The 22,239-nt window shown below is 40.5% G+C and overlaps 1 protein-coding gene across 1 annotated transcript; it reads right to left on the bottom strand.

Moving 5' to 3' along the window:
- Nucleotides 1-10,270: 10,270 nt before the first annotated feature.
- On the bottom strand, nucleotides 10,271-22,008 carry qdpra (quinoid dihydropteridine reductase a). Its single transcript, XM_035161844.2, has 7 exons — nucleotides 21,819-22,008; nucleotides 21,615-21,707; nucleotides 20,086-20,182; nucleotides 18,962-19,102; nucleotides 15,941-16,049; nucleotides 13,255-13,338; nucleotides 10,271-11,294 (listed from the first exon to the last, which is right to left on the bottom strand). Exons 1-7 carry the CDS (start codon nucleotides 21,900-21,902, stop codon nucleotides 11,192-11,194), a joined length of 711 nt encoding a protein of 236 aa, XP_035017735.1. The 5' UTR covers nucleotides 21,903-22,008; the 3' UTR covers nucleotides 10,271-11,191.
- Nucleotides 22,009-22,239: the final 231 nt, after the last annotated feature.

Genomic DNA, 22,239 nt, shown 5'->3' with positions numbered 1-22,239 from the left:
TAGATCGTGTTAAAGTGAATAGCTACCTGCTAAACTTAAGTATGTTGGCGTAGCCCTTGTAAGCATATTGTTATGCAGATGTTAGCATGTAGTTCAAAGATGCTAGTGTGGATTTAGACCCAATTAAAGTAATACAAAATCATAAACTATAATAACAAATCTTGATTCCTGATTCAATTTCAGAGTTTTTGCTGGTTTTTGATGTTCATTTCTCTATATTGGTATTGCCATTGTAAGCACATTGTTATGCACCTGTTAGCATGTAGGTCAAAGATGCTAGTGTGGCTTTGGACTAAATTTAAAGCAATGAGAATCAGTAAAACTTCGGAGATGTAATCGTGATTCATAATCTTTACTGTAGGTTTGCCTGGCCACAGCATTTGGGTTCATAATATCTAACATTGTCTTATAATGAAATATATATTTGACAAATCCAAAGTAGAGATATATAGAATTTTGATTAATAACCCATCTGTTGTTGTTGTTATATTATTATCAGTCACTAATAAATTCCAGACTATTATGATTGTAATTGTAAGAAATGTCTCATATTAGATGTAAATTAATTTTTAAACGCTGCACACATTTGTTGTGAACGTTATTCTTTTTTTCGTAAAGTTTTTAAAAAGTTGCATTTGACATTTTTGGAAACAGCTTCTTAATTATTTGTGAAAAAAAGGGAAAAAATAAAACTTCTGGTGGAGACGTAAGATGTTTCTGATTCCGCCCCCCCACCCCACCTACCTAACACCCCCTCCCTCCCCCCATCTTTAACTGAACTTAGACCCAGGATGTAAATGAGAAACAGATGTTTAGGAGGGTGCGAGGAGTCGGGGGCTTGTTTCCACAAAGACCTGAGAGAACCAGAAAATCTCCAAACTGGGAACTTTTGGACCCGTTTCTCTGCATGAGGCGCCATCCCAGGAAGTCGACAGGGGAAAACAGAGACAGACGCACAGACAGGGAAACTAACATGTGGACAGATGTGTGCACAGCCAGACTGTGAGAGGAGTGTGTGTGTGTGTGTGTGTGTGTGTGTGTGTGTGTGTGTGTGTGTGTGTGTGTGTGTGTGTGTGTGTGTGTGTGTGTGTGTGCATAATCCATCCTGAGAGAGGACTGCACGACTCCCAAGAGGCTTATCTTGGTTAGATCCTGTTGCTTGTATGGAAAACTCTCAATTCAGTCACATCGTTTGCCCAGTGTATAGTAAACCCCCTCCCTAACCAACACACACACACACACACACACACACACACACACACACACACACACACACACACACACACACACATTTGTACATCTATCTTAGTGAGGACCCTCGTTGGCAGCCCTTGCCCCTAATGCCAATATTACCCATTAATCCTAATCCTAAACTAAACCTTGTTGTAACCCCGACTCTAAAACCAAATCTTAACCCTGAAACAACCAGAAACAGTGAGAAACAATGTCCTCACTTTCCCAAAATGTCCTCAATCTGTAGGTTGGAGGTTCAAAATGGTCCTCACAAAGATATCTGTACAAGTACACACACACACACAAACACACACCCACCCCCCCACCACCGCTGACCTGGATTTGACTGGCTGCTGCCTGCAGTATCCGCCCACATCTACTTTGACAGACTGACTGTTGGATGTTCTCGCTGAGAGGCAAATAACTCTCATACTAATACACTTTACAAATGGAAACTCCGTTATTGGAACCAGAAGTATTTTTAAATAAATGGAGAAGTAGCATGAGCTGTAAAAACCAGTGGCTTTATTAAAAAGTATACGAAATGAGACTTTGAGGTATTAGTGCCACCACCGGAGTGGCAGCAGTAGTAGTAGTAACTGTAATATTGGACGAATAAGCTGTAGGAGTATTAAGTAATATCAGAACTGACTTTGTTAGTTGTATTGGTGAGTTTTGATAGTTTCAGCTCTTATTGTCTTTTCTGGAGCTTTTCATCCAAATCACACTGTTCTCATCATCATCAGTTTCCTCAACTGTCCTGAACATTTACATTTTCTAATACTTCTCATCTGCATTGACTGGAAACTTGAGAAATTCTCTTTATTAAACTATGCTTCACTATATCTATACATTTTGTCTATATTGATATTCAATATAATTATTTTCTATAGATTTTGAAAACATTTGTATTTGAGGTGTAAAACCAAATTGAATCAATTTAAATTTATGGTAATGATGATGTGAGTATGTGGGAGTTTTTCAAACAGAAACATAATTTCACATGCAGTTAAATCTATAGTTCTATGTAACCTTAATGCATCATAATGTACATGTTATGATATTACATTCTTTACCTTTGGATACTTTGAAGATTCCTTCTATAAAATTGTAACCTGTGAAGTATCTGGTGAATATGTCTTTCAGACAGATGAAGTAAAGTTTAAAGTTAAACTACCACAATTAAAGTTTTCTTTATTACTCTTATCACTGATCAGTGGCAGGAAACAGCAGCATGTCTAAATAAATATCTACCTACTAAATGCAGATTGACTTTTCAGACCTTCATATCAAATCATTTTTGCATGAATATGATAATTACAGATCGGGGCTGAGACGTGAATATTTATGTTCCCAGTTGGCTAACGTGTATTTGACTAAGTTACTCAACAGAAGTTCGACGACATGCTGAGAGCCCAAAGGCCTCCACGTTCATCCACGGTGCATAAACAACCTCAGAAAACACAAAGTCTATAACCAGGTTGTGTTTCACGGTGCAGTAACAATGCTTTTCTTCAGTATATTCAGGGTGGGTGGGTTTGTGTGTGTGTGTGGGGGGGGGGTCTCAGGGGAGAAGCCGTACACATCAAAACATTGCTTCCTCGTTCCACGTACATCGAGGATGTCATTAAACATTATATTATCACATGTACTGTAAAGGCAGCAGCTCACCTGCTTTGGTTAAACCTTTCCCTTCTTCTAACGCCTTCCTCCGTCATCACAGAGCCGAGCTCGTCCCTCATCTGAAAGACAAACGCTCCACCTGCTTTCTAATTGGCTAAAAAACAACCAGGGACAAAAACCTGTGAGAGATGTCTGCTGTCCCAGAAGAGACGAGATGAGATGAGGTGGGTCACATGTGACGGCAGCCCACCCTCCACCCAGCCCACCCAGCCCATTCATCCCATCCCACCCCAGCTACCATCCCAATAACGAGGCGATTACCTTTTAAGGTGGTCTGCCTTCATACCTTTTAACGTCCTGGCTGTGATGACTTATTCCTACATTGTCCTGTATTGATATTTTGGGGCGTTACCCAGAGCAACTGTATAATAAACTTCCACTAATAGATCCCCTTAATAAATGTGTAGATCAATTTTAAGTCCGTCCAATAACTGATGAATCGACTGGTTTAAGGTAGAATCAACGAGTTCCTCTGAAATAAAAACATTTTATTACCTCGACTAAGAAGATTATGTTTTCGTCTGCGGTCGTCGGTTTGATATTTAACAGGATTTTGCAAAAACTACTGAACGGATTATCAGGGAACTTGGTAGAAGGATGAACTATGGGTCAGGAAAGAACCCATTCAATTCTGTTGTGGATATAGATCAGCTATTTCTTTTTATTACAATTACATTAACATTTTTCTTGATTTCTCAGAGAATAATTCATGGATCTTGATCTAAAATAAAAAAACAGGCAAGTTGAGGGGACAGATATCGATGAGTGAAAGCAATTTGGTGAAGATCCAGATAAAAATCCGGAATCAAGTCAATTTAAATGTGGTTTCATAAGAAGACTGCTGGGCCCTGGTGGATGTACACGCTCCACTGAGTGGCGTTCGAGCTTTATATATTGTCGCGGAGCCGAGGATCACGAGGTACAGAGGGTGCCTCTTTAATTGCAGGGTTGGTGGTTTAAGTGCCAGCGACTCCTGTTCACTTGTCAAAGAGCAAGACACTGAACCCCCAAATTGCCCCAGTGGCCCGACCGGCAGCGAGCATGACAGCTCTGCCCCACATGAGTGTGTGGTTTTCAGAATATAGCTTTTAAAAAGGATATACTGTATATATATATATATATATATTTGAGACAAAACGTTGCAATTACACAGCTGTGACAGGGTGAAGATGTGTGGAGCAAAAGAATAAGAAACTGCAGGGTGGTGCAAAGATACTGCAAGTGCATGTGTAAATACATTATAAAACTCGTTAAAATGTAGTAAATATGTGTTTGGATCATGTACATTAAATATCTTCAGTCTGTAAAGAGCAGCAGGTTTTACTTCTAATGATTCCACTTCTCACAAGTGGTTAAAAATCCACCACAAAGCCAGCACCCATACAAACAGTCTGCAGCCGCGTCTCCCTCTGAATGTACAGTCAACTGTCAGATTCTGCAACTTCTGCTGCGGCACATACACTGAGCTCAGAGAGGAAACTGTAATATACAGTACATATAGTCCGGGTTTGACAGAAACCTCGTCAGTCGCCGTCGTTCCTGCGAAAGCATCGTTGTTCCTGACAGACCAGGAAAAACACGTTCCCACACAACTTCAGTGTAATCACAAATCAAAACAAGCCAAAGACACTGGAGCCTCGGCTGCTTCCCGCCTGCGTGTGTGCGATTACATTCTGTGTTTTCTCTCTGCGGCAGGATTTGTCAGACTCCTCCACTTTTTTCTTGCCTTTCCTCTGTTTTTGTGTTGAGTAATTTCAGAGGCTCCATTATTGTGTGCATTGAAAGAATATCTGGAGCAGGTCTTCATCAGCCCATCATTTATTCATCGACATGGATTTTTCAAGCAGTGGCTCACCTCTCACTGAGCAGATGTTTGAGTACCATCTCGAGCCGCCTTGATCTTATGAGACACTGGACCTGATGTTGCCCGTTTAAAAAATAAATTCTCTATCCACGCCCGACCCCGCGCTGTGAGTTACTGGCTTGAGGGGCATTTAATTAAATCAAAAACTTATCACTCAAATTTTAATTATGCTGCCATGTCTCCCAGGTTCACTTATGACTTAGTGCCATCTAGAGGCCGAGCTGGCAACAGCTCTGAGAACTGGATTTACAAGAGCATGAAACATTCATTATGTGGAAATACAGCTGGTTATAAATGTTTTAATACACCGGATGATTTTAATTTTAACAGAAATAGACTGATGAGGAAAACTTCTCCATGAATTCGACTTTCCTTCTGTGCACTGTTCACTCTTATAGTCTTTAAACCTGTGATACCATTGTTTACAGGTGTAGCTGCTGCAGACTGTGTTTTACTTATTGTTACGTCACGTAGTTCATATGAACGGGATTTAATCACATCACAACTTAATTAGAGACAATCATTGTCCAATACGCAACTAAAACACTGTGGGAAACGTAAAGTGGACACGTGGGGGACATCTTCTGTCCGGCAGTCACACTTTTGATTTACAAATTATTCTTTATGAGAAGTAAATTGGATTTTAGGAATATTTTTGGGATAAGATGGTGAATACCGCTTGTAGTTAAGATGCCATTCTAGATGTTAGCAGATGTTAGTGACTCATGAGGTAAGTGGGTTTTTGGTGGGAAAACCACATTATTATTACATGCAGATCATTTCATGTCTTAAAATTAGTTTTGAGGGGATCAAAAAGTAAAACTATCTGTGTGAAAACGATCCATTATAAGTGAAAATCCTGCATTCAAACGCAAGTATTACCAGCAAAATGTATTTAATTAACTGTTTTCTTTGTTTTGTAGATAGAGTAGTGCAGTAAATGGAAAAAAATGGACTCAAGTACTGAAATGAACTGGTTCCATTCCAGCACCGCACTCATCAACATTTAATGTAAAAGGTAAACGTGTCCACAGTGAGAATTCATGACGAGGGCATTCTATATAATTCTGACTGTTCAAAGTGCTTCTCCAGATAAACACATGAACCAGACTCTTGAAAACATCTTCTCCAGACCTCCTGGTCCTGTCCCTGAACTGTTCCCGTCTGATCCAGTTTTTCTAGTTTGTTGTTTTAGATCCTCGGTTAAAAAAACAGCCCCGGCTATGAGAACAGGCCGTCAGGAAGCCGAGAGGCGGTTCCTGAGTTTTTGGGCGACTTACTCTCACGCAACACATGTGGCGGCCGGTCCTTGGGAGGCAGAGGGGTCCTCCCCTGCAGGTCAGGTTACCCAGAGCAGCCAAAGGATAACCACTACCATCTGGCCTCACCTTCCATGTTCACTGCCGCTCCAGGTCTCAATGGCTTCCACATGGCGTCCCGCCATCTCAGTCATAACCTCTACAACACACAAACACACGGGGATACACGTTTATAAAACTGATGCACACACACACACACACACCAGGTATACACAAATACACTGACACAAGGTCAACATGCATGAACACAAACATTTGCACATATGACGTTAAAACATTGAAGCACAATACACACAAATACAAAGGCCCGGACAGGAAGAACAATCTAGTCTTAATTTATATAGAACTTATTAGAACAGTGATTACAAGATTCCTAACAGACGTGATAAGAGAGTGGAAATTAACAATGCAATTAATATAAATCTGCAGATCACAATATAAAACGTCAAGAGCAAGGAAACCCCATAGCTATAAGGTAAAGGTGTGTTTTTATGGCTTCCTGAATACACAAGATACATAAAACACGACTACATGCACGCACAGTGCACACAAGCAAGCATGCAACCACCACATGTATACACAAACATGTACAAGGTAAAAGCACATGCGGACTCACACTAACATGAACCCAGACTGCACATAAAGCCACAATAATTCACACGAGTAACACGACACACGAGTGAAACCACATGCACGTGGGTACACCGGCACATGCACACACATAAACACACACACACACACACAAAGAGAACTGCATGGATTTGAATTGGAGGGTGGGGGGTGTGGGGCTTTAATCAGGAAATTCACCTCTAGGGGTTTCGTCTTAGCCGGACTGGACGCTGCTCTTCTCCCTGTTCTCTTCACACAATGAATCACTGAGACAGCCTGTGCTTGAAAAGCCTCAATCCTCTGTCAACAAAGCTAATGCTATCACAGGTTCTCTCCGTGAGCAGTGCAATCTATTAAAGGGTTTCACACGCGACATGCGGAGAGAAAGAAGAAATCATAAACCAGCGTCTGATATGAAGAATACCATCAAAACCAACCGGGCACAACATTAGGACCAGTTACCTGTGATAATGATGTGGCTGAACTGGGTGAATAACATTGTGACATGTTTATTCTGCTTTAAATACATTTATATGTACAACAAATATATATAAATATAGAGAGAGAGAGTAAGAGGCTTAAAGGAGATGATGATATGCAAGAAGTCAGGAGTCGGTTTGACCTCAAATTAGCAGCAGTTTCATGCTGAACTCTGGTTTCACAGACTCACAACCTGCTGTTTAGAAGGATCAAGCACAGAATACAATGGAGCTGCAGACACAGCAGGCAGCAACCTGCGAGGTGCATGTGTTTGTGATATGATCTCTGAAGCCCCTTTGAAGCACTTTCAATACATTTGCAAGGAACAATTGTTTTTGTTGAAAAACTAGAATTTGTGTGTAGTCGTAACCAAAAGGTGACGGAGCTGTCGCAGCCCAAACATTTTAGAATTTCCTTCTTATTGAACTCAGACTCATTCTCCATAGCTTGTGTTAAATCCCTTCCTAAAACTTTTCCTTCTATGAAAGCTTTTACATACGATTGACATTGGCTCTTATCTACACTGATAATAACAACTAATTATGTTTATTTCATATATACATATTTATTTGTATTGTTCTATTTTCAAGTTCTATTGTTTAATTCTTTGTTTTTGTCATTGTTCCTTTCTTGTAAACCTTTTTGTAACAGTGTTAATCGGCCAAGTCAAAACTACTGGACTGATGCAGAATTTTGTGAATTTCCAAAGAAATAAATAATCTGAAAACCAAATTCAACCAAAATAATAATAAAAACAGATTGTGACCTTAATGTGTTTATATATAAATGTATATAATGTATGTGTCGGAGCGATAGATAAACTGTTGCATGGGATTAAATACATTTGCAACCCATGAGCAATTTTCCCTCTAACATTTATATTCATGCAGCTTCTCCTTTAATATCCTGGGCAGTGTAGTACAGTGTGTGCTATTGGTGGAAAGACCTCAAATCACAGAGCATTACTTGCTCATACATGATCAAATTGGACGCACTGAACTGCACAGAAAGTACAGAACATTTGTTGTTCTTTGAAAGCATGAAACATTAATTTTGTTCCTATATTCTGGGGAGTTTTCTGCCTTTGGAGGATTTCTAGTTGCAGAGATGACAGGAAGTCGGGGAGTTGGTGAACAACACATGACAAAGGTCACGAGGAGGATAAACAGCAAGGACACCGTGGTTCATGATAGGTGGCTTAAGATCCCCCCCCATGTGATGTCATGAAAACATTCTCCCAGTGTAGAGGAGATGGGATTTACCACATGAACACAGATATCAAGGTTTTATCCATATTGCCGTTGACCTGATGAGACTCTGCTTCTTGTTTACCACGAGCGAACGAGACGTCGGATGATTCAAATCGGTTCAAATCACTTGTCCTCTCTTCAAATGCTCCACTCTGCAGATGAGATGCCCACGCTGAAGAAGTGCAGTCTGGGTAAATTCTCTTTAGCAACCCCACTGCACCTGTGACACACAAATAATTTGCTTCTCATGGGTTTTGACGCTGCAGAAAACAATAGCATCTGTGTTTCGCTGGGTGACAACTTATCTGCCCGAGCGGAAAACGGGAACAACACGCTCTGTCTCAGCGGTAATCTTTGATCAGGTGAAACGCTTTCTGTGATAAACATTGACTCGATCCCCATGGGCAATCACTCTATAGTGCTGGCATCATGGGAGGTAATGTATGCATAGACATGTTGAGTTCGCCTCGGGCCCTCGTACACACAGCGTGTACACACTGAGATGAATTGCTATGCCACCTAGAATAAATACATATCAGCTACAGTGAGCTGGGGCGCTTTGCTCTTTCCTATTAATCCTCAGCATGGTGATTTATTGCAGTGGGCTTGTCAACAGCCATATAGTCCCCAGGAACTGTGGCCAGCCAGGAGAAATAGTGGAGTTTAAGACTAAGGCCCAGCAGCTGCCCCGAAGTCTATTTATGTGCATTCTGCTCCACGCCGAGGGTGAATATACGAGTTGGTTGTGAACAACAACAACATTTTTGTGCAGAAGAGGAATGTGCCTGGGAAAGAATCTATTCGTCATAATCCCAACTCTTAAATTGATGTCTACCCAGATGTCGCTGCCGGAGAGATTTGCATTTTCCAAGGTGAAAGGGCCCTGGATGCTCAGCAATCAGCTGTGTGCAGGAGCGTGAATACTAAAGGGCCCTTCTGTACGTTATTTTTATACAGTGCATGCATGGCAGCGCGTGTTCGTCTCCAGAGTGTTAACTCCCATTTGATTAAAGCGGAGGTGGAAAACACTGAGGTGCAGTGCAGCAGTGCAGGAGTCTAATGAAAGGGCTCCATCTAGTGGCTGCTGATATAGTCAGGCTGTTAAGTTTGGTTTTTAAATTTACTTCGGTGATATTCAACAAATCTCAAAAAACAAACTATTCAAATTATTTGTATAGATAAAATGATATGATTCATCTCAAGGCACTTTACATAGTTTAAGGTCGAGACTTGCAATTAATTGATCCTACTGATGTAAGTCTGTGACTCCACTGTTACACAAAAAGAAAAACAGTCAGACAGAATCACACACACACTTTCTTATATCTTAAACTAATCTTCATGCCTGACTCTAACCTGAACCTGATTCTAACCCTAAAATCAAGTTTTAACCCTGAAGCAGCTGATTGAAAGTGGATCAGAAACTGAGCAAATCTCTCATTTGCTTATTTGTCATGTTGATTATTCTACAGTCTGTAATAATGGATGAAAAACCCTGAGGAAAAATGTTAACATTGACAATACGAAGTTAACTATGTAAACTTTACCTTAAGTTTGTCACATTTAGAGTAAATTTGTATTTTTGCAACATCGACTTGTTACTTCTCTCTTGAATGCAACACTATAGAGTTGCTGGTATAAAGTCAATTTTAATTTCAAGATTCAGAAACTGATATAAAATCACAGTAAACCTTACATTTAAACAGTGATGAATCCTGTGTGAACACGTATGATCCAAAGCTCTGGAGCTGAAACTAAATGACCTTGAAGCGAGACAGTTTTGTTTCCGTTTCCAATTTCAACAATGAACTTTTAAAACCTCAAAATCAATCTTCCATTTTTTGACTCTTTATTGTGAATGTTGACAAGGTTACAATACACGACTTAGAAAACCCACAGGAACAGAGCAGCTTTTTTCCCACCAAGGACACTTTGACTTGACGGATACAAACATAAAATAAGGCCACTCCACTTATTGTACGTTTGAGAGAAGACAGCGGCTTTCTTCCACTTCGGAGGCTCCTCAGTGGCAGGGGACCTTCAGGGGACGCTGGACAACTAAAGAGGGCTACAGATCTCACACGGGACAGAGGGTGGACATGGTGGGTGTGGACTGTCACAGGGGTTTCAGAGGGACGTGGGTTCAGAGACGTCAGGTAAAATATATAAAAAGTCCATTCAAGACTCGTTCATTTTCCCACATTAGACAAAAAACACTTATGATATCACATCATAGATTTTATATGCATCTCAATTGGAGGCTGCTTCCATTCTGGCCTGACCAAGAAGGACACACATTTTTCATTTAGCACATTTTCACTGACACTGATCTTTTTGAATATTTTAAAGTTGATAAAGAAGTTCACTCTTCAATGTGCGTCCCAAACTGGCCAATGGTGCATCACCATTATTACAGATGAGACGCAACCTGACTGCTTCAGTGGGATACTTGTAGGGATCCACAGCTAGATGGCGCTGTGAAGCTGCATTCTCAAAGAAAGCCCTCCCCTCCTCTCCTCTGCAAAACAAACCCATCTGGCCGTCTCCTCTCCTCCTCCTCATTTTATTTAGCTCCTCTCTGTCACCATCTCTCTTCCTCACCTCCAACCCTCTTCATCACTCCGACTCCCCACACCCTCCTCCTCCAGTCTCCATTTCTGTGCTTCTCCATCTCCCCATCTCTCCCTCTCTCTGCTTCCATCCATCTTTATCTCTCCCTCCCTCACCGTTTCCACAGCTCTCCACTCTGTCCTCTACTGAGCGGCCACAGCCTGGGTCTCGCCTCCGGAGGTCAGCAGCTGCATCAGGCTTCCAGACGCCGGCCGTTTCACGTCCGTGGCCCAGTTGAAAAACATTCTGCGGGAAAACAAAGAAATGAAATCGGTGGTTGATGGTCCCAGTAGTTAAAGTACCACAGAACAAACAACTGGTGATGAATTCAACTGGAAATTAAGAATGCGTTTTATTATAACTTCTTTTCTGTATGAAAATACGACGGAAGGAAAAACTGTGCTGGGACGGGAGTCAACCAGGATTTGGAACATCGTTTTTCACGAGTAATTCCTGAGAGCGATTAAAAAGCAAGATTTATCTGTATTTTCTTTCATTAGTGGCAAAAATTCTCTCATCTTCTTATAACAAACTTCATCTTGGATGAAACCAATAAAATCCACCCTACACTTATTCAATACTTTAATTTCACTGCGTCACGATACACACAGTATCTCAAATGTCAAAAACGCTTTGTTTAAATGAGTAGATTCTAAATTAGATTAGATTTTTTACAGGATACTTGTATTTTCAGCCCCGTCTGTGGGTTTAAAACGTACGTGATCCATTTTCAAAACCAATTTTCTTCTTCAGGGTGTGTAGGTGTTTTTTAGGAACTACAAATAAAAATACCTTAATAATCATACATTTTAACCAGTAAAACTCGAGCTACTTTAGTAACCAGCATTAACTCCTGTTCCCAGGGTTACCTGCAGCTGGTATTTTCCACTGCTATGGTAAAATATGAGTTAATAAATAAATACATACAACACTAGAACCTTGAGTAGACAATCACAAGGATCTTCTATGAATAAAAAAAGTGATTCAATATTTCAGTGAACTAACTTTTTCAATGTTGAACCTGAACCTGCCAACCTGTGATTTCCAAAGATGTAGAATATAAACCATCTCTTTTAAGTAACGACAGAGCAGAGTAAGAAGAGGAGAAGAAGAAAAGGGACAAGAAAGGACAGACCTCCACTTCCCCTTCACTTCCCACCAGCCTGATTCTTTCTATTTCCGTCCTCACACTCTCATCTGTTTCCTCAGGGATTATCAAACTGGATGAAATCCCATCTAATCTCCCCTGTGGTACCCGGGGTGTAAACACTGTGGAAATCAACCTCCGTCTAAATGGACCCAGCGTGGAGTCGGATGAGTTGTAGTGCTCACACAACACAGTTTTGAAGAAGCAGCACACGTGGAATAATTAATTATTAATTCAATCAAGAGGGTTTTTTTCAGTTTTAAAGCACTGATTGAATGTGAAAGTTTTAGAATTGCTGGAAAGTTGGAGAACTTCAAAAACTTGGATCAGTTTGTCATTGTAGGTTATTAAAAAGTTAAATATAATGACATTCTTGAATCTGATGAAATGTTATGATGGATAGGAACGTGTTAGATAGGAAAGTAACTAGAACAGAATAAAGTTGGGCCTCTCAGTGATACTGCAGTGCCAGGCCAGTGTGGATCTATCCATCTTGTGGGAGTTGAGTAAAACTCTAATTTGACACGCATGTGAGCAAACATCAGGAGGCAGCGACCACTTTAACCTCAAAGGAGACTTACTTTCCTTCATATTAAGTCTGAACAACAGCTACTCTTGACACTTTTAATATAAAAAGATCAATATCAATATTTCACACCTACCGTGTTAAAATGTGACAGATAATCTATACTGTCACACTAAAACGAAAACATAGCAACCGGTCGATTTACTTTGTATTCTGGGCTCATTTAGTGACTTTATATTATTTCTCAGATGTTTTTTGTAACTTTAACATAGTTTGAGAGCAACGTGTGACAAGTGACTGCAAAAATATACTGGAGGATGAATTTTAGTCATGAAGCTCCCAACACAGAGATTTACACAAAGGAAATAGGAAAAGTCATTATAGATTTAAATGTAAACCATCTATAAAAACTTTGTGTTGCTACATTGACGAAAAACATGACCAAAAAGTAATTTCCACAGCGCTAATCATAGCCACTAAAATGTGAAATTATAAAATTACTCTGTTGAATCATCATTTGCTTTTGCACTCACTCTGCAATGTACTCCAGCGGCGTCCAGGAACTGAAATCTGCGTCTGGCATGAACTTCCTGTTCATCGGCGTATCCAAGGTAACCCTGCCAAATGAAGCCAGATGATGTGAGAGTGAGGTCTGGGAGGCAGAGAGGGAGGAGACCTGGCAGCATCCCCCCCCCCCACACACACACACATAGCACTGAACACAGGCCTCGTGTGGACGGAGATTAAATCATTTGCGTCATGTTGCTGTTTTTATTATCATGTTACCACGATGATGACTTCAGATATCACTTAAAGGAACAGAAGCGTGCAGTTTCAAAGAGGTAAATGTGGTTTGGACTCTTATAGACGGCGTCAGCAGCTGGAGATGAAGCAGAGAAAATAAATATACTACGAAACCCATTCCTTACATTTCAGAGCCTGAGAATCATCTGTTTTTCTTTTCTTCTGTATCTGAATAATCCAGTGATTTAAAAAAGGAACTGCTTATTACCCATCCAGCACCTTAACTAAATCTAAACAAATGCAGGCTATGATTATCTCCCATAAAGGCGACAACATGAATACAGAAAAATCAGAAATTACATTTTAGATATGGTAACGAGTGTCAAACGTATTTGAAAACCCCTGTTCAATCATTTTCAGGCGTTTGCAGGAACACTGCTACAGAGTGTTGGTGCACATATACACAGCAGCTCAAGGGGTTTGGGGGATGGAGGCTGTAAACAGAAATGCAAGTCATGGGGCTAATGCTGAGCAGATGTGACAGCGTGCTGGAGAGGCAGTCCTGCCTCATTTTGCTGGAAAATGCAGCCAAAGAGAGCGCGGCGGACGAGAACCACCCCTGAAAAATCCATTTTCAGCGTTTCACGATGACAGTGCAAAAACACTGGGTTTAAATTCAGTAAGCAGAGAGACAGGGGCGATGATGAAAAGGCCTCTGTGCGAGTCATTCATCTGAAACAGATCATGTGCACAACCAGAGATGTACCGGGGTGAAACTGGCAGCCTTATCCATCTTTTATTCCCGCGGCTTATCTTCACCTCGCACTTATGCGCTGAACATAACAAAAGGAGTGTGTGGCACAGCTTTTACGGCACAATAGCTTTCATCTCCGCTCCGTCCGCTGGCTGTGTGCATTGTTGGTGCTTTTAAAGCTACAGTGGGCAATATTTTCCATGTTACAGTATATAAGAGACTTCTTTTCTACCTAAAGCACAAAACGTGACAATAAGTCAGAAGGAAAAGCATCTAAATAAAGTCAGACTGTGGATTTGTCCTGTTTTTCTAATGAAATGAATCTGTTTTCCACCAATTACAGTGCACATGAACGAAATATGATATCAAAACAACACTCGCTCCATCCACGGGAAAACAGATTAACCGTCGTCTTTTATCACACCATCGTGGTTGAAGGTTGTGTGTCTTTTGTTTCATTTTGCATAAAAAGACACACGACTGATCTCACAAACACAAGAACGCTGTGAAACCAGCTTCAAAACGTCACTCGTTTGTTATCTGCACACGTTTAAAATGAGTTTCAATGCATTTTAGAGACTTCAAGGAAAATGTAATCCCTTTTCCAAAAGAAGCAAATGCATGTTAAAGGCTGAGCAATATATTCTTAGATGAATTGCTGTATTAATATAGATATTTCTCCAGTATTGGGATATGAAATTAGTAAAATGTGCCATGCTTATCTCCACTAAAGCACTTGATGAGACTTTACAGCACAGGTCCTGCATGAGATTGTACAAAATACTTCCATCGCCTGCTTCCTCTCCTGAGTCATCGAGCTTTTCGGCTCTGCACTAAACTCTCTCTGTGTACAGACAGATGAGCTACAGACAGATGAGCTACAGACAGACGCAGGTGTCTCTGGGAGAGAAGCCTTTTGTTTGTAGTAATTCCAGAATCCTGTTACCTTCAGGGAAAATAGTGCAGGTGGTTTGGAACTGGACCAAACATACAGAAGACAATAAGACAAGGACACAACCTCAGACTTGGTGGACACACAACAACAACTGATTTTATATTTAAATAATATTCCACATCTTGTAGGTCATTGTGATTTGTCCTTAAATAACAGAGGTGAGGTCTAAAAGAAGTGGAGACGGGAAAGATCTGAAGAAAGATGCCATAAATTTGCATCATGCAATCCACTGTTTTATCGCTGCTTCGAATATGTCACCCGCAGCTACAATAAATCAGTGGAGTAATCCTTTAAAGTCTTTTCTACATTTTAGTGTCAGACTAAAGTACCAAATTTTGAATTTAAAAAAAACTACCATAGCAAAAATGATTATCCTTATCCAGGTCTTTCCTTGCAGGGTCTTTTACAGCTGAGCACATTTTAAAATTGACAAAAATAGAATTAAAAAAAAGCTGTTAAGTTATATTCCTGTGGCTGGTGGAATCATGAAGACTGATCCGCAGCGTGAGTTCTTAGTTGATCTGGACTTTTAAAAGCAGGACTCAGATAAGGATCAACAGAAAGCAGCTGAATCATGCTGAAGGTGTGAAGGAGATAGTACAGACCTCTTCCTCCACAGGAGAGCAAGCTGTAAACTTAAGTCACTTTCAAGCGATGAACACGTTAAGATATAGACTTTTCACTTATGTTCCATCCTCCACGCACCATGGTGCCATTAAAGCGTCACGACCAAGTGTGCACACACCATTTCCCCTGCGGTACTTACGGTAGTATGGCCACAGCAGCGGCTCCCGATGGCATCCCACTGTTCTCATCTGCCAGACTCTGACACAGCTGGTGGACAGCAGCCTTGGCCATGCCATAGCCGACCATGCCTGGGGATCCCAGAGAGAACATTTGGTTTTAAAGCAAAGGAAGCACACAGGACATGTATCACACACTGTGCACAGGAGTGGAGGGGTTCAGTAGAGAGTGGTCAGGTGGACAGACATCACGGATTCTGAGGGAGGAAACAGACTATGTGTCAAGTGCCTGTTCTCTTTTTCTGAAGTTAGTTGGTTTCTTTCACACTGAATCTTTACACTGAATGAACCCTGAGTTAATAACTTCAGCATCTGGAATCAGTTGTTGTCCCTCCATAAAAAGAAAAGAAAAATCTAAACAGGCTTTCCAAAGAATGCCAAGCATCTGCCCACCCCCCTTCGACCTGTCTCATGATAGGCCTGCGTCAGACCGACCAATGGGAACAAGGGGTGGTGACAATACTTTTCTTTCAAGCTTTTGTTTTTCTCCAAAAGCAGAAATCATGAAAAAAAAAAAATAAAGGAAAGAAGCACGAGTTAAAAGGCGAAAGGCGAAAGACAACACTGATTCAATCAATGTGCCTCCGCTAATCCAATACGTCCATTAAATACAGTCTCTCACTTTGAGACTTATAGAAATACAAACATCTCAACGTAGATATTTATCATTAGACAAAGTTTGAACTTTTAAAAGAGTCTCTGTCCAGTGGATGTGTCTCATTGTTTTATTCTGATGTCTGCACTGCTGACTTTTCTAATCCTCGTCTACTGTGTCTCTGTGAGGTGGAGTCGATAGTGTCTGAGCTCGTTTGCCGTCCACTCGATTGTTGCATGTTATGTTCTGCATTTCTTGGAGGATAATCGCAGATTATGGGAGAAAACCACCACATGTCACATGAAGAGTCTTCTCCATTTGGTCTTTTAGGGTTTAACCTTTAACTCGGAGATCAGGATTATCACAAACTCATTCATGAGGTTGGAAATCCATCTCTTCGTCTACAGCTTTTCCAACGGAACCCAATTCGGTTCACGGGCAAGAAAATCGAGTCAGAATCATCTCCCAGTTTCTTGTATAACTGACATGATGGGTTGAAACTTTGTTGTAATTAAAAAGTCAAATTCATCTGTTAATCATCCCATTGTTATAAGTGTTATATTATATAAAAGTGTTATATTTCTTACCAGTTGATGTTCAATGACTCATTTATTTATGCTTTACATAAACTGATTCTCTGAGTAATTCTGTGATAATGTTCACAGCACAATCTCTATAGAAGCTGCTCGTGCAGTGTAAAACCACAGGAGAACAAAGGACCCCCGGAGCTTCAGTCTGTTTCAGGGGAGTTAACAGGCTCCGTCCATGTGGACAATGTGTGTGCAGCCACAACTGCTGAGTCATTCCCTCACTAAGTCCGTAGCCAATGAGCTGGCGGGCTCAGCTGCTGAGCCAGGGGTTTGTGTTGCTGTGGAGTTGGATCTCAGCCCATCACACAGTTGGCTTAGGTACAAGCAGGAGGGAGGGGGAGGGGAGGGGTGGTGTAGGGCATCGCACATCACATGGGGACGCGCCAAAGCCTCTGTGGCTGGTGATGTGGTAATAAAGCTGCAACTGGCATTTATTTATTGGCATTACAAGTATTGATTGAGTGTAATATCAGGGTTTAAATTCAAGTGCTTTTAAGTCCCTACGATAAATTCTGTTCAAAGTGTTTGAAGACGATCAGTTATCAGTTCCAGGTTGGTCTCGCTTGTAGCTTTATTACAGCGTGCAAATATTTGTTAATTAAAATGAACGTTAACATGTTAAGACCTAGCAAATTTTATTTTATCCTATTTAAGACTTTTCAAGGTCTAAAATACAGATGAGCCAAATCTAGACTTTTTAAGATCTGATGACAACGTTGATAATGTTTCAGAACATAAATCAAAATAGAGATTACCAATACAATTTACCAGAGCTGAAAGTCACATGGTACATGTCATTATTATCAAAATTTGTGCCGATAAATGTTGAGTTAATAATTCGACCACTGGTATCAGCACCACGTAGATATCAGCAATAGAATAACATTCACGTACATATTAAAATTTTCATTGTAGAGCTTTAAGAACTTTGCCGTCATAAATCGACATTTTTCAAAATGAATGAGAAACAGTGTCTGTAAATTTTAGCAAACACGTTATATTCCTTATTTCCTGAAAATAAAACCATACAACATCGGGAATAATCAAGTTTTAGTAACACACAGGTTTACTGATGAAATTAATGGTAATAGAATAATAATAATAAATGTGCAATAAGCCAAAATAAGAACATTCTCTCTATTACACTGTGTATTGAGATAATTTGACGCATAATCCTAAATCAGTGTGTGATAGATACAGTTATATAGTAGTGCTGTTGTTTTATATAAGTAGTAATTAAATTGATTTATCTATTCCATTTATCACATTTAGAATCTTTTGTAGTTTTCAGCTGCTTTAATGAACTCCAGTCAGGGAGATTTTTTAATATTTACTCTCTCTGTGTGAGCACGTCGGACTCGAGTCAGTAACTGACACAGAACAATATGTCTCCTGATGGACAAACAGGCCATTTGGAGAATTAAACTATGGATTTTGTTCTTTATGAAACCGAGTCTCTAACCACCGAGTTCCAGTGCTGCCTGTGATCTCATTAGCTGCTCTGGTTTTTTTGTGCTGGTTTTGTTTCTAGGATCCATTTTATCGACACCTTCCACCCCCCCGATGTTTTCATCTGTGTGAGCTCGGGCGTGCCTCTGATCATTGTGTCGATTCCCTGGTCAGGGCCCTGCAGCGCCTTTCATTACCTACGTTATTTGAATTGGCAGGTTGGACAACAGAGACGTATGCACAATGTCGCCTCCGGTAAATCAAAGTCCGCCTGGAACCCTGACACGACACGCGGCCAAACCGGGTCATCGCCGCGACAAGGGTAAACACCACAGATGTGTGTGCCTCACCTCCAGTGCCTGAGAGAGACGCTTTCGCTCCGGCCAATGTCAACAGTCCGCCGGGTTTCAGGTGCAGAGCGGCGAGGCGGCTGGAAATGGTCGAGGTCCACACGCTCTGCTTCCACATAAGATCGGAGTTTTTGTATAAATCTGAGAAAGACGAGGAAAATAATTAGAAAGGAAGGAGAAATAGTTTGTTTGTCAGAAGTTTGACCTAAAAACTACTGAACTGATTTCCATGAATCTTGGTGGAAGAAATGGGACATGGCCCAAGAAAGAACCCATTGAAATCTGGCATATTACAGAGGACTGATAACTATGAGTGTGTAATTTGATACATCTTGATTTGGTTTTAAATTGTTGGGTCTTGGTGGATGTAAAAATCTGCTGAGTGCCGGTCTAGTTAATTCTGTGGAGCCACAATATTTAATCAAAAACATAATTTGTTCCATTCAGGACAATCTTTGCAACATTATGTGCTGGACTGTAAAGGAAGATTTTAAAATGTTGGTAAATTTGCTTTTTGTCCGTCACATAAATCTTCAGTCTATAAAAAGGCAGGGACACATATACAAAAACTACCACCAGCACGTGTAAAGCTCACAAATAAACATGTTGTATTTTGTGTTTTCTTTTTTCAGTGACACAAAAACCAAAGTGTAAAAAAATGACAAACTGCCACTTATCACAAAGGGAAAATGAAGCCAACTATTTTCTTGGCAGAGAGCAGAAATTTCCTGGAGTCTCCGTCACTCTGGCACCGATCCCAGAAGTAATCCCCCGAAAGACAATGTCATTGTTCACACTTCAGTTTTGTAATGAGTCGGCTTTTGTTGCACGTCTATCCAACAACACGCCTGATCATCAAGTACGTATTTTCTGTGCTTAAACATCTGACAAGATCAAAAACAGATTCAAAACGGCCATTTCGTGTTTAGCTGCTGAAATTCATTATATAATTAAGGAAAAAGCTAAATGGAGATTATTTTTGTCACACTTCATTCAAGAATAAAATTACATAAGTGCAATTTATTGAGCTCGTCTTCAAAAATCACACGTGTATCGCTGCAGGGAAATAAGTGGCTGATGATTAATGTTGGGAACAAACAAACAAGAGGTTGTTGAACTCTGACCTTTGGAACTACATTTCCCTCCCGCCCATCCTCCAGCCACACACAAGATGGCATCCACTTTCTGTTCCCCTAGCAACTGGGACACGTCTGCCGTCACCTGCACGGAAAACAAAGAGATGAAGAGAGAAACATGTTTTCACGAAGCCGCGGAACCTGGCGTTAAAATGTCAGCTGGACACGTTCAATGCATCTCAAGTGGTGCGTTCAGATCAACAGATGAAAGGAAGAGATTTAGATCAAACTTTAACAAAAGTCTCCATGTGTACATTTCTGTTTCTAATAACCTATATTACATAAACAGTATATTATTATATTTTAAAGGCTCAAGAATCTCAAACTCAAAGTGACATGTGACGACTTCAGAGAACAAAGCAGCGAGTAGGGAGTAATGTCACAGGAAAGAGATTAAAAACCGTAAAAAAAGAAATGAAGTCACGTGAAACAGAAACATGATTCTCAAGTTCCAGATTTTCTTCTGATCTTTGTCATACACGTTACTAAGCTGAATATGATTTGAGGTTTAAGACGTTACACAACAATTTATTAATTAAATAGCCTAAACATTTTCCAACAGAACAGCGATGTTCTGAATAAACTAATAATTACCTCATTCATGCAATTATTGGTCTTGACCTGACGACTATAAATAAATTGCCTAATAGACAAAATCCCCATGTTCTCAACCGCCAGGAGTTGCTGTTTATAACGTATGGGTAGGGACCTTTTACATTTCATACATTATTAATGTCATATAACAATATATACTATGTGGACAAAAGTATTGGGACACCTAGACATTACACCTACAGGAGCATTTATGACATCCCATTTTAAATAATATAGAGTTGGCATTCATATAGAGCTGGTTCCCCCTTTATGTACAAATACTCTAAACATTGACACACTGTTCCATGATGTCACAAACTGTTTCCTCTAATAAAAGTTGTAAACACTGTTTTCTTTGTTGACGATCTAAGATAAACACTTGAATTCAATGATTAAGAGATGTGTCCCAATACTTTTGTCCACATAGTGTATGATAGCTGCAGATTGATGTGAGCATATACACGACTTTGCCCTTTTATTGAAATGTAAAATGAAATACTGCGCTGGTTTTACTTCTCATGTCGCTGCACTTATCTGCATCATTTCCAACAGAAAATAACTTTATGTATATTTACGTACAAGTAGTTTTATTCTACTTGCTCGTGCAAATCATCCTGTACTGCACTTTACTTTATAACATGTCTATACAAACCACTACAGTGAAAGTATATAATGTACATACTCTGCATTTATTATTCATATTCTACTGCCTTTATATATATTTATAAACTCATTCTGAGCTGCCTGCTGCTGCAACAACTGAATATCAATCAATAAAGCAAAGCAAACAGTGAACAAACAAACAATAAATTAATTTATGATCTTAAATGAATGAATGAATAATAAGACACGTGGTTTTTAAATGATTCAGTTGAACTTTAGCCTGTTAGCTGCTCTCTGTTAGCATCGTGTGTCCGTCCCACCTGTCCCGCCTGCTCCGCGAAACACTCGCTCATCTTCACGATCACGTTTTCACTCGCCTCCTCGTTGGCTGCCATGTCGATGCTGGCGACCCACTGCACACACACACGCACACACACAGAGAGAGACACACACACTGACAGTTAGCTTAGCAGTTAGCATCACAGAGAGCCCACAGCTACACCGGGCGGCTGCAGCTCACTCACCCAGCCTTTGGACTTGAAGAGCTGGACACACTTGGAGCCCAGAGCGCCTCTTCCTCCGTACACGATGACCCGGTGTGCAGCCATGTTGTGTGAGTGTGTGTGTGCGTGTGATGATCAGAGTAGTGTTACTGTGTAAGTGTGTCTGTGTGTGTGTGTGAGAGTCAGTTAAATACACGCTGAGGAGGAGGGGGCGTTTCTCTGCTGCTGCTGCAACAAGTGGGCGGGACCAATGCTGCTTTCAAGTCCTGTCGGAAACTACACGATCGCACCGCTGGAGCCACACGGAGCCGACGTGATGAGACCGAATCACCAATAATATATATTAATAAACCTCATGTTGTGGTTTCACATGATAGCACATCGATAATGACATCAAACTTTCAACAGGTGCAGACTCACATCATCTGATACAGTGGAATAA

This window comes from Hippoglossus stenolepis, chromosome 7, assembly GCF_022539355.2.
Source record: "Hippoglossus stenolepis isolate QCI-W04-F060 chromosome 7, HSTE1.2, whole genome shotgun sequence".
NCBI lineage: Eukaryota > Metazoa > Chordata > Actinopteri > Pleuronectiformes > Pleuronectidae > Hippoglossus > Hippoglossus stenolepis.
The sequence above is the reverse complement of the archived record's forward strand: the minus strand, read 5'-3'. Positions and strand labels throughout refer to the sequence as shown.

Coding starts and splice junctions, on each gene's coding strand:
- qdpra (XM_035161844.2), bottom strand. CDS start 21,902: ATGGCTGCACACCGGGTCATCGTGTACGGAGGAAGAGGCGCTCTGGGC. Junction 19,103..20,085: donor AGGGAAATGTAGTTCCAAAG/GTCAGAGTTCAA, acceptor CGTCTTTCTCAG/ATTTATACAAAAACTCCGAT. Junction 16,050..18,961: donor GTCTCTCTCAGGCACTGGAG/GTGAGGCACACA, acceptor TGGGATCCCCAG/GCATGGTCGGCTATGGCATG.